The sequence below is a fragment of the Ambystoma mexicanum genome, chromosome 3p, assembly GCF_040938575.1.
Source record: "Ambystoma mexicanum isolate Mex_15411 chromosome 3p, UKY_AmexF1_1, whole genome shotgun sequence".
In the NCBI taxonomy this organism is placed as follows: domain Eukaryota; kingdom Metazoa; phylum Chordata; class Amphibia; order Caudata; family Ambystomatidae; genus Ambystoma; species Ambystoma mexicanum.
In genome coordinates this window covers 837,426,557-837,439,738 of record NC_090925.1, presented here as the reverse complement: position 1 = coordinate 837,439,738, position 13,182 = coordinate 837,426,557, and the positions used below count along the sequence as shown (strand labels likewise).

The 13,182-nt window shown below is 49.5% G+C and overlaps 1 protein-coding gene across 4 annotated transcripts in view; it reads left to right on the top strand.

Moving 5' to 3' along the window:
* SETD1A (SET domain containing 1A, histone lysine methyltransferase) overlaps positions 1-13,182 on the top strand; it is a 1,694,645-nt gene that overhangs the window by 1,400,036 nt on the left and 281,427 nt on the right. For all 4 annotated transcript variants that reach the window (XM_069651930.1, XM_069651928.1, XM_069651929.1 and 1 more), the window contains exon 14: positions 2,762-3,043. In XM_069651930.1, coding sequence (XP_069508031.1) covers positions 2,762-3,043 — 282 coding nt within the window. The remainder of the gene's footprint in view (positions 1-2,761; positions 3,044-13,182) is intronic.

The window sequence follows — 13,182 nt, the reverse complement described above, 5'->3', positions numbered from 1 at the left end:
AGATATAGAACGAAGTCACGTGTATAGTTTCCACTAATTGCCTAGGCTTTATCCACACCTCTCTTTCACTCGAGTTAATTCCATCATCAGTAACACAGAGCATACACACACCTTGGGGTCATGGCAACAGTCCCGCCCCCCTGCGCTCCCGTAGGGCGGTGGGTCCCGAGGCGTACGTGCGACAGCAACTTTGCTGCTGCTCGACGCCCCGCCCAGGTTCCCATGACTACCCTTAAAAGCATTTTTTGGCCGCGCGCAGTTCACTTTCGCTCTCACAGGGAGCGCGATCGGTCCCGCGCGCGAATCATACGAGTGCAGGTAAGAGCCCATTTAACTTTTCAGGTTGAAATAGCTTCTCAATTGGATACAGCTAGAATAATAGTAATATATATTCCCCTCTGGCAATTAACAGGAACACTGGAGACGTTCTACGAACGCATTCACAGGAGAGGACAACTCACAATTAGCAGGTACAGGACACAAAATACAAAGAGGAAAAACAACTATGAATGGTTAGCGATATAATGTATGTTGACATATTTTTCATATTTATTTTTCTCTTACATGTACAACATCCATTTGGATCTATTTGGGGTATGTGCCTTGCTTTATTTTGAATTATCTATTATATTTATGTGTATTCTGATGAATAATTGATGTTAACACGGTGCAGATTCTACACTCACTTCAGTACAGCCCTGAAGATGGTCTCAGACCGAAATGCATTGGCATATGTACTATTGTTAATAATTGACCTATCGATTTTGAGTTGCCTCGCAATATCTGAACTAATCAAGAAAGATATAAAACCAGGAAATGTGAATTAAACATTTCTCTTGGAAAAACTTTGTACCATTTGGAAATATATTTTGTCTGACATTTGAATTATTCTACGCAAGAGCTATATATGATTGAGCAACCTTATTTAAGGTCAACTGAGAGCACCAGTCTTAAGTACGGTATTTTTACCTTACTTTTTCTTGGAATTCGTTTAGTGTGATCCGGATGCCACAGGATCAATCATAGACTGGCAGCTCCAGGTTAAAATATTACACAATTTTCCTAAATGAACTTTATCTATATTAAAGGACCTAACTTCTGTGGTGCCCACCTTCACATTGTATTTCTGATCCTTTTGCATGTGACATCCCCATGGTTCTGTCCTTTTTGCTTTCTTTGGCCCACAGGGGCTTGCAAGTGGGTACCGTTATGGGTTACCTGGCGGCGCTGTCCATCTTTAAGCGCTCGTCTGAGGAGTGTTCTTACTTTAAAATCCCTTTGATTTCACAGTTCCTGAAAGGGCTCGCTAATGTGTTCCCTCCGTCACCTTTCCTGGTGCCCGGTTGGGATTTAAACTTGGTTCTTAGGTTTCTTATGGGTGCTCCGTTTGAGCCTTTGCATTCTTGCCCTTTGAGGCTGTTAACTCTGAAAACTGTGTTTTTAGTTGCGGTTACTTCCGCTCGCAGAGTGAGTGAGTTACAGGCACTTTCAGTTAAGCCTCCCTTCACTGTATTTCACAAGGACAGGGTTGTCCTTAGAGTTCGTCCTTCTTTTCTTCCGAAGGTAGTGACGGAATTTCATTTGGCCCAGAAGGTTGTTCTTCCGGCATTCTATCCTCCTCCGCATCCTGGTAAGGAAGAGGAGAGGCTCCATAGGCTTGATCCTAGGAGAGCTTTGAGCTTTTATGTTTCACGCATGTCCCGGGTCAGAGTGGATGATCAACTCTTTATTGGTTCCGCTGGAAAGCGTTTGGGGCAAGCTGTGACGAAACAGACTTTGTCTCGCTGGATTGTTTTGGTCATCTCGGTGTGCTACCGTTTGGCGGGTAAGGACCCACCGGCTGGCTTGCGGGCCCATTCTACCAGGGGTATGGCTGCGTCTACTGCCCTGCAGAGGGGTGTTCCTATTCGCAACATCTGTGATGCAGCCACCTGGGCTTCAGTACATACATTTGTGCGTCACTATTCCCTTGATTCCATCCGGGCACAGGATCTGGCCTTTGGCAAGGCGGTCCTTTGCTCTGCTATTTGATTGGCTATTCTAAATTCTTTCCCTCCTCCTTGCTTTGGTACTGCTTTGGGAGTCTGTCATAGATATGGAATACGTCGGAGAACCCAATCCCCTCGAAGAACAAGTTACTTTCTTACCTGGTAACGTTCTTTCGATGGGATGGTCCGACGACGTATTCCATATCGCTCCCGCCCGGCCTTACCCGCTGCAGAATTTCTTTTGCAATTGCAGCTTACGTTCCGCAAGGCTTTGTGTCTGACTGGCAGTTGACTTATGTCACACGTTCTGGGGGAAAGAACTACAACTGAGGCTATGGGCGTTGTGCGTCCTACTTATCACATCGGATGACGTCGGACGTCGGAGGAGGTCCTCGACGACGGCGTATCGACGTCATCGACGCAGGACGCAGACGCCGAAAAAGTTTCCGAAGCAGCACAGCTGTGGTGATTACATGTCATAGATATGGAATACGTCGTCGGACCATCCCATCGAAAGAACGTTACCAGGTAAGAAAGTAACTTGTTCTTCTTTCCGTCTCGTTGCTGCAGTAACTCCACACATTCTGTATTTCATTTAGAGGTGATCATTAACAGCTTCATGCTTTAGAATATCCTCCAACATGAGTTGGAAAGAGATGGTACTATATAGCCATTATTCCAAATCACTCCGCTCCCATGTTGGAAACCTATTGTTGTATACAAGGTCATTTTTCTCTCCAGTTAACAACTTTTTCCCTTCCCTTCTCTTGTAGATGATGTGGCAAGTGATATCTCCTCCAAAGATGATGATGAGAGTGATGAGAGCGAGACAACATCGGATTCTGAGAGCAGCTCTTCTTCCTCCAGTGACGATGAGGATGTGGTGGCTGAAGAGAGCCAGGTTGAGACAGCTGATGACACAATGGATGAGTCCACCATGGATAGCTTTCCAATGGAAGAGGAGAAAAGAAAGAGTAAGCCATTAAAGAAAGAGTACAAATCTCCAGCTTTCATACTAGACCTTCATGAGACTGAAGAGAAGGAGCTCTTCCATGGTAAGTACCAAAAGTGACAGATACCAAATCCATAAAGTCACAAACGGTCTCCTAGCTTTTTTTCTGCTGCAGAGATATTTTTTAGAATTTGCAAAGTTGGGTTGACTTCACTGTTTGAGGCCCACGGACACACACCTGTTTACATTTTGCCTGTGGTGCGTTAATCAATTCCCACTACACTAAGTTCAAGAAAGGAAAACCATTGGGCAGCATGCATGATGGACTCTAGCTATAGGCTGCCTTAGTTAACACTCTTTGATCCAGCAGACACTAAAGAGAGTCGCAAGTATCTGTCTGGCCGCAGACTATAAAAAGCTCTGATTCCACAAAAGGGCATGAAGAGACTAGTGCCAAATGAAAAAAAGGCTTGTATGGTGAAGGTCACTAAACCTTTTCTAACTGCCTCCCTTATTGCCTACAGTAGTGTTCCATTTTCCTCAAAAATGGGAAGACAACCCATTAGAAACAGTCATCAAAGAACATGGATAATTTCACAATAACAATGTGTTATTTATATGGTGCTTTCCCCAGAGTGCTGTGCATAGAACATATTTACATTTATCACCAACCGAAGTTGGTACTCATTCATCAAACTCGGAAGGATGAAAGGTTGAGTTGGCCTTGCTGGGATTTGAACCTGCGACCTGCAGATCACAGCAGCAAGCTCTTAACCTGCTGAGTATACTCCATCCCTGCTGAGCCAAGAAAATCCAGTCCAACTGTGGGACTGAAACGCACTTCTAATCAATTCTGTCCTCCCACGGATTCCTCATCTTTGATATGCCTTCTTCAGTGGACTTCAGGCATTTTTTTCAGCCATCAAGAGGCAACTCTGCCTGCCACTGTTGGAGTCACTACCTCTGTGGAAGGAAGCAGTATGGCTGATATTCTGGGCTCTATAGAATAACTTTTCTTTCTCGGCTGCCGGTTTTGCAGGAGGCAGAGTACATGGTTGACTATGCCCTGAGTCAGCACACATTTGCTTCTCACTTTTAAAGCTCCGTCACAATCATTGCCCTGTAGGGTGCAGCCTTCAGGTGGACCTTTTTTCCTCTTGTGTGAGAAGGTGTGATTTGTTCTTTTTTAGTACCTTTTCTCCTCCGGGGGCTCTAGGAAGGCCCGTTGATTGTCGCATGGGACTTTGAACTCCTTAGTGAATCCTCCTTTTCCCTGATATTCTGCTTATTTTCTGAAGTTTGGGTCTACCATGATCCTGATCGTCGTGGACTGCGCCTATCAAGCGTGGTATCCTGAGCTCCGGGATGTGTCAATTTTTCCCTCCTGGATGCCTCCTGGCGAGGGTGGTATGAGGTCATTCACCCAAGCTTTAGCAGCCTCAAACCTCATGCCTGGCTGCTTAGAGACTGAGATGTAAGTAATGTGGGATCTTCGACCTGCTGAATGTGCTTGTTTCGCCAGGAGGCACGCATTCACCAAGTCTGTCTAGGCCTGCAGGTCTTGGAAGTCCTGACTGCTTTTTCAGATTGAGGACTCCTGAGCAGGGCTCTTTCTTCACTATCCCCTGTGACCACCTTGTCCATATTGTTTTTTTTTATATCATCATAAAAAAACATACAAATGGAGGCATTTGAGGCTCTGAGTATAGGGCTGGGCCTTTTATTCTTGCCCTTAACCTTTAAGGGGTCCCCCACCCCACGCCCTTCTTTCTACTAAAAAAACGCTTGATACATGATGTGTTCTGTATAGCCAGGGTACCCCTACTGTCTCGGTTGACCCTAATCTTTTGAGGCCAAAAAGCCTCCCTTCTTGCCTTATACCTCCTCTCACTCTGCCTCTTTTCGCCTTCTCCGTCTCTTTTCACCTTCTCCCTCCTGCTCTTATCGCTTAACCCAACTGTCCTTCTAACTCCACTTCTTAACCCTCCTATCTCCACTCACTCCTAATCTTACTCCTTTCTTTCTCTCTCGCACCCACACAGACAACAGAAATGGATACCATTTTCTCAATTACTATACCTTACATTCACTCTATCCGAACACACCAAAACTTTCAAGTCTTCCTCCACCACACTCCTCTCTGGTCTCTCGGTCCTCCGAACCCCCCAGACTGACTCAGCCAGGTTTATGCAGCTTTCTGTCTCGAAACTTCATTCAGCCTCCATTTGGTACTTGAATCTGCTGTTTCCCTGGGCAAATTCCCATCAGATCTATTCCCAACTCCTGCCATAGCCTCCTCCTTGAGCGGGGATTTCTTCTTTGAGACTTCATATGGGCCTTTAGCCTCACCCCCTTTTCAATTTAATTTCCTTCCAGTCTCCTATGTGGTCTCTGGCAAAGTTTGTACCCTGTTCATTTTCTGTATTCGGTAAGCCGCTGTCCGTAAATGTTTTGGGGAGTGTTCCCTGGTCTCCCCTAGTGCTGGACAGTTCCTTGAGGGTACAACCTTTGCCTCTGCTTTTCCTCAGTACCATGCTTGAGTACTCTTGGGTATGTCGTCGGTCTCCCCCTGGGCTCCTGAATGGATAACGACAGTCCATCTTCATTGGAGCAACCACGTCTGTCTTTCTGTCCACGGTCTTGGGTTAAATTGTGGTACTTGTCTTATCCTTTGGCTTTTGGTGCCTCCCAGAATCCATTATTCATTCCAACACTGTGAGAATTGTGGTGCATGCTGGTTGCTAGTCTCTCTCGCATCAAGATACCACAATGTTCTGGTCACCATGCCTTTGGGGAAACCAACTGAAGGGTCAGAGCGACCTGTCAAGGACATGTGCAGATGGGCACCAGAATAGGGAAAGGGGTTCTAATGCCCATGCATGCTTCTGCACTTTCTGGGGAGTCAAGAGGTGTGGGGGGGTTGAGAGATGAGGCCCTTCTGACAGGGTCATATTCATGACCCTGTCACACTACACATTTATGCAGTTTTTGTGGGTCATATCTAACCATTTTCTTCCATACCAGTTGTTCCTGTACAAGATTTTAGCCTTTTTGTTACCTTCATTATGTGGCTTCATTTGAGCCACAAAATCCATGACATTTAAGGTTGCTCACACAGATAATGATTTTGCTGGCTTGCACCACTTCCACTAGGCGAGTGAGTGCGCTCAGGGCATTTGTTAAGCAAACATACCTTGTTTTCTCCAAAGAAAATGCAACTATGGGTCAATCTGACCTTCCTGCCTAAATTTGTTTAAGATTTCCGTCTCACTGTTTAGTTACCTCTTCCGCCTGCTTCCAACGCAGAGGACTGAACAATTTCACAGACTGGACCCAAGAGGGCTCTCCATCTCTGATGACCTGCTCTTTGGAGATAATGCTGGTGCCCTTGCAGACCCTGTCCTGTGAATCGTCCTCTGTATCTGAGTGCTATGATCTGACTGGGAAAGAGGTGCTTGTGTGTTTCATTGCTCATTCAGCCCGAGGCCTAGCAGCTACTTCTGCTTTGTAGAGGTGTGCCCCTGTTTTGGACTCCCTGCACAAGTTTACCTGGATTCCTTGTAGGGCAAGGATACTGACTTTGGCTGGCATGTCCTGCAGAGTTTCCTGGTAGAAGAAGTGGTTTCACGTTCTCCTTTCAAGTTTCTATACTTTTGGTGGAGTCAATTTAAGATGAGCAATCTTTGGAAGGAAGGAATCCATTTGTCCAGAAGAACAAACTACTTCCATCTTGCTAATCTTGTTTCTAGTGGATTGGGTCTTCCTCCTCCTAATTCCTAATCACTCTCCCAATTCACGTTTCCTGAAGTATTGCTTGTGCATTTCCTGCTCTTCTGCTGTCCCTCAGCTGCTGACAGCTAGAGAAAATGAGCGCAGCTAACTTTTTATTTACTGCCGGTCACATTGCTTCCGGTGTCATGGGCAACAAACAGAGCTTTGATGGCAAGAGCCAGATCTGGCAAAAGCCAGATCATGCTATGTGGAAAACCCACTATCTTCCTCCCCCTGGCCCTTCTCCCTAGGTCTGCCACCACGGACCGCTAACACAGTTAAAAATCTCAGGTGCCATATGGACTCTGACCTGACGCTATCACATCACATCAACTGAGTGGTAAAAAGCAGTTTCATCAATATCTGTAACCTCAGTTGCATTTTGACTTTTCTAACCTTTCCACGCATTTACAGCAATCATTCAATTATGCTTATACTATGCCATTGCATTATACCTATGACCTCCCGCCTCAAATCTGACAAAACCTAGAGTGCAAAATATTTCTGCTAGACTCCTGCTAGCCTTAGGTCCTACAGAACATCTCTCTCCTGTCCTCCAAGTTCTCCATTGGCTTCTCATTGGTCTGCACGCTCCTGTCATGATGCCTACCCCCGGGGAACCAGACCAGGTCCAGCAACCCCGGAAGCGTGCATCAAGTTATTTTGAGCAAGCCCAAAAACCCCTGCTAGGGGCTGTTTGGGTGCGGTCCTGGCGCCTATGGCGCCAGGCTCATATGGAGAGTCAGTCCTGGCGCCATAGGCGCCAGGCTCATAGAGTAGAACTTACCTGATGCAGACCATGCTGCAAGCTTACCTGATGCAGACCATGAGGCTTGGAAGGGACTATTTTACCTAGGGACTATTTTTTTTACTTGGGTGGGGCTGGGGAGGAATACTTACCTGGGACTACTTTGGAGGCTATTTAAACCATGCCCGAAGAGCGGCAGCATAACGCTCAGTGTCTGCAAGCCTGCATCCAGTCTTCTGCCACGACCCGCCTCGAGTCTGCAGCTCCTAGAAAAAGGGAGGAACAGAAGGAGAAGAGGTTAGAAAAAGAGCAAAACCTTCGATCCTTACCTGAATTCCGGATCCACCGCGCCTTCGAGCTGGAAGAAAGAAGTATTTACGCGCGCCGCCTCGCCTGCTGCAGCGCTGCGCTGAACTCACCGGCCTTCATAGCATCCTCACGATCCACCGCATCCTTCTGCACGTTCCCGCCGCATTCCGGCACCTAAAGGGAACACAAGAACAGCAACGGTGAGCCAAGGGAATAAACAGAGGCAATAGTAACTACCCCCATAGACTTACTTGATTACCGCCGGGGGTACTATTCCTCTTCACGGGTCGGCGCAGTCTCCATTGCATCCTCGCCGGACCCCAGCCCCTAAGGGGAACAAAAGGACAACAAGGTGAGACAAAGGGACAAACAAGAGGAACTCTTCTCACCACAATAGACTTAGCTAATTTTACCGCCGGAGGCATTATTCCCCGAACTTCATATTTTCTCTCCACACCTGAATAAGGGAGCAAGCAACAGGTTACATTCTGGCCTTATTTTATTGAACTGTGTAGGATAAGCCAAATCCTTGCCTGAACTTCGTCAGCCACCACGAGGAACTCTTTGCTGGGGTCAAGCTGCAAACTGCAAGGAATCGGACAAGAGTGAAAGTCAGACATGTGAACTCTTACGAACTACATACTTTCAGAGTCAATATTGTTCTGGAACTCACCAATTCCTTCAAGCCAGTGAAGCAACTGGTTATCAACGCGCCCCTGCGCTCAATGCCGGATGGAGAGCTCATCTTTTCAAACCTTCGGGTGAGACTATAAGAGGGGACATCAAAGGTGATCTGTGGGGAGAACAGCGTGGGTGGGGGGATTTACGCTCAACACCACGGGGGGTTAATTCCCTTTCTCCATTTGCAGAAGAATATTCCTACGGGCCAAGCAAACAAAGCTAGGTGGGCCAGTCCAGTCCGTCATCTCGGCCCTACGCGTCACATTGGTGGAGACCGCAGCTGTCCAGTTCAGATCGACGCCTCTGTGGGAGCCAGGTGAGCATAACAGCTCCCTTCAAATCGATGGGTATCGCTCCTAGAGCATTCAACAATAAAGGACCTAAATACCTGCAGCAAACGTTTACCCTTTACAGACCAAACAGAAGCCTCAGATCTGGCTCAGCGCTTCTACTTGTAATTCCAGTGACCAGATTAACTCATACTGGGGGCACCTTCTTCTCAGTGCAAGCAACCACATTCTGGAACTCACTCCCTGTAAACATCTGCCATGTAGAGGACCACCTCCTCTTCAGGAAAGTACTAAAATCATGGATCTTTCCCTAGTCGTCCTCCCCCTTGCATAACTAATCTGATCCATTTACCCCAGTATGTCAAACAATCCCCTCATATGCATCATACCACCTACCGAAACCCAACACCTTCTCACAACTTCAAAACCGGTCCACTCACAACCTACATAATCCATCCATCAGCAGTCTTATTATTGTAACTAATTCAGATCTGGCCTGCTGTGACAAGAGCATGCCAACAACATTTGAATGGCATCATGCTCCCCTAACATAAGCTGTTCTTGTCCCTCCCTGAGCTCACTTGTTACTTAATTTCAATCAATGTAGGCTTGCCTAACATAAGCTGTTCAAGCTCCTCCCAGAGCTCACCTGCTTCTTGATCCTGTATGAAACGAGGCTCCCCAACATAAGCTTCTATAACCCCTCCCAGAGCCCACATGATCCTAAAGCCTTCCACAACATGTCACTTCCAGTCCCCACCCATAGGAATTCAGCTTCTCCCTCACCATGCTAAGCTGAAATACTTTTCATCCCAAAGGGCTTCCAACCAGATACCGGAGCTGGCCCAATCTTAATCCGTGTTCGGACCGACTCCTTACCTGGATCCTGTACAGCCCACTCTTAAACCTAGTAATAGACAGAGCATGCAGTCCCACAAAATAGGCCTTCATGGCATACACCTTCCTTCTCCAGCATGGGTCTGGCATGGATTCACATGGTCATGAATATTCCCCGTCGGCAGGCTGGGAAATCAGTTTCATTTCTGAACTGTCTTTCTCCTTACAACCAATCACTGAGCTCTGGGTCATACTGCCCCTAGCCAATGACTGCCCTGTACCTAAGCCCCTCCTCTGGAAGCCAGCTTCAGATTTTTACTGCACGTTCCAGTGTTCGGAGTGCTCCTGTTTAGCTATCGAGCTTTTACTGCATTTTTTGGCAGAGTTTACTCTATTTTCCAGTCAGTCGGGCCTTGTGCTCCATCGATCAACCTTCCGATTAACGGGGACCAGTTTTCGGATTCTTTAGTGCCCCTCAAGTGCGTATTTCATTGAGTTTCTTCGTGGAGGCTTCCAGAAGATTCTCAGGCCTACGCCGCGTGGACCATGTCGGAGGAAAAGGGTTAACTCCCCTGTTGAGGATTTGCTGCGGCTTGCCGAATGTCTTTTTGGACGACAAGCATTCAGAGTGCATCTACTGGCTGTACCCGGCACACAATGAGGAGGATTGTGCATTTTGCCAGGAGATGGCTCCTCGCACGATGAAGGATCGGCACAGGTGGCTGAACGAGTGGCTACAGGCCAAGGCCCTTGCGCTGTGTGGGGCCCAGCAGCATTCCTCTCCAGGTTCCAAGAAGGCTGAGCGGGCCCCTCCCGTGGGGATCCAACAGAAGGCTAAGCACTGTAAGTCCACTGCCACCGGGAGCGCCGTTGCAACGGGCTCCTCAGCGGCCAGGGCGCATTCAACGTCTCCAGCCTCCATCACCAGTCAATGCTCAGGATCTTTGGCCAAGAGGAAGTCGGACCACCCAGGCAAACTGAAGGAGAATCCCAAGTCCGTCCTACCTGAGAAGTCCCAGCGGAAGCGCGGCTCGGACCCTCCCCCTAAAGAGAAGGCCAAGCTGGACAAGGCTTCGGCCCTGACTGTGAAGGCCCAGGTGCACCCACCGAAGGCCCAGCCTTCCATCGAGGGGGTGGCGGCGTCTCTGGCGAGGGCCCCCGAGATGGCCCTGCAGGACACAACCCCTAAGGCTAGGGTGTCCCTTCCTCCCATGAGGGAGGCTGCGTTCCAGCTCATAGAGAAGACCCTGGAGAAGATGCCTGTCATCTCCCCGATACCTTCACTGCTGGAAACAAAGTAAGGGGGGGTGTGATGGCCCTCCAGGGTACGGCTATCTCCCCTGAGGAGGAGCTCACCGGTCTGCAAACCATCCAGGAGGAGGGAAAAGTAGGAAGCAGGCCTTACGACGAGCGCGCCAATGAAGGTGACGACACCCTTGAGGAAGAGCAATTCTATTTTGCCTGCACCTCAGATGCCACCCCCACCTCCGGTACCTCCTGGAGACCTCTCAGTGGACATCCTTTCGGCACTGCATACGCTGGTATCAGAGATCCAGACAAGGCTGCCTATTGACAGGGAACCCCTGGCCAAGAAGAAGAGGGTGTACCCTCCACCTCTTTGCCACCCATCACCCCCTCCAACCCCTCTTGCGAGGAAAGAGATGGATCTGGACACTACAACCACGGGCACAGACGACGATGACGGTTTAGGGGACCTCCCGTCACTGCTGCCCAGATCTTCGCCGCTGGACGAGATTGGCTTGTTCCACTCGATCTCCAGAGCGGCAGAAATGTTTCTGCTCGCTCCGGAGGTGAAGGAGGGCCTCTTATATCAGTGCAGGAAGGCGATGAGGAAGACCTCGAGAAGAAGTACAGGGTGCCGGACTCCGCACCCAAGTGCTTACGGGCCCAGCCTTCCCCAGATTCTGTAGTGTCCGCGTTGCGGCCAGGAAGAAGTCCTCGGGTGGTTCGGCCTCGGCGGCTGCCATCCGACCGGACAGCGAGGGCAAGAAGTTAGATGCCATGGGACGACGGGTCATCTATTCTGCAGCGACTACAATCAAGGCTGCCAGCGCCCTCGCCATCATGGCTCATTACAACCGGCAGTTGTGGTTCAAGATCGCTCCCATCCTGGATTTCTTTCCCGACGACAAAAGGGCGAAAGCGTTGGAGATTTTGCAGGAAGGCGAGGTGGCGTCGGACCACGGCGACCACGCCATCACAGTGGCCACGGACATTGCCGACGCTGAGTTCTGCCGGATGGACAACAGCTTTTGCCTTCATCGTCATGGCTTGCTCAAGGCCACCAACTTTCGGCAAGATGTTCCGTCGAAGGTGCTGGACATGTCCTTCGGGGACTATTTATTCGGGAAGGCTTTAGATGAGTCTCTCCAAGCTATAAAGACGGACACGACACGTGTTTTGTGCACTCAACAGCAACGGAAGCGGTCCTTTCTCCCCTCAGGCAGAGGTTCCCAAGGATCCGCAAAGGGGTTCGGAGGGAGTTCCTCTTCTTACCACCAACCCTCCCGCTTTTTGGCCCAGGAGACCAACAGGGGCCGCTCCAAGACCTTCAGAGGAGGATGTAATTGTCGCCACGGTCCCCAAGGCAGCCCGTCGACATCCAAGCAGAATTGAACCGGCCGTGGAGTCGGGCCCCCACCCATGCACCAGTCCCTCTCCACTGACCATTGGGTGCTGGACGCTCTCACCCACGGACACACCCTGGAATTTCAACGGAAGTGTCCCCAAACACCACTGGTGGCCCGGCAGGAAAAGCACATCCCTCAGCTGTTGCTGGAGGTGCGGGCCATGCTAAGGAACGCCGTGATAGAGCTCGTCCCGAAGAGGCTCCAGGGCTCGAGTGTACTCAAGGTACTTTCTCGTCCGAAAGAAGACCGGGGGCTGGAAGCCCATTCTCGACCTTCGTCGACTGAACAAATACATCAAGTCCCAAAAATTCTGGATGGTTACTCTTCAGCACGTGCTCGGGCAGCTGGAAGAGGGGGACTTCCTGTCGTCGTTGGACTTAGAGGATGCATACTTCCACATCCCCATTCACAAAGGACACCGCAAGTTCCTGCATTTCGTGGTGCAAGGGAAGCGCTACCAATTCAAGGCCCTTCTCTTTGGATTGAAGTCGGCGCCAAGGGGCTTCACCAAGTGCCTGGCGCCAGTGGCGGCGCAGCTGCGGCTACGAGGGATTCGCGTCTAGCCTTATCTGGATGACTGGCTCATCCGGGCCAGCTCGAAGGATATCGCTGTCGACCACACAGCGAAGACTGTGCAACTGCTGGCGGAGCTGGGGTTCTCTGTGAACTATGCAAAGTCCTGCTTGATTCCATCGCAGGACGCGCTGTTTCTGGGATCCCGACTCAACACTGTGTCGTGCCTGGCGTCTCAGTCTGAGGCGTGGATAATGGCCATCTTGGGCAAAGTACGACTGTTGTCCCTGATGATCGCATGGGTGAGGTCCATCAAATCTCTGCTCGGCATGATGTCGTCATGCATGTACCTCATTCGGCTGTGCAGGCTACGGATGCGTCCACTACAGGAGTTCCTCGATGCCCGTTGGATACAAGTGTCGGGAAGCTTCGAGGACAAGAT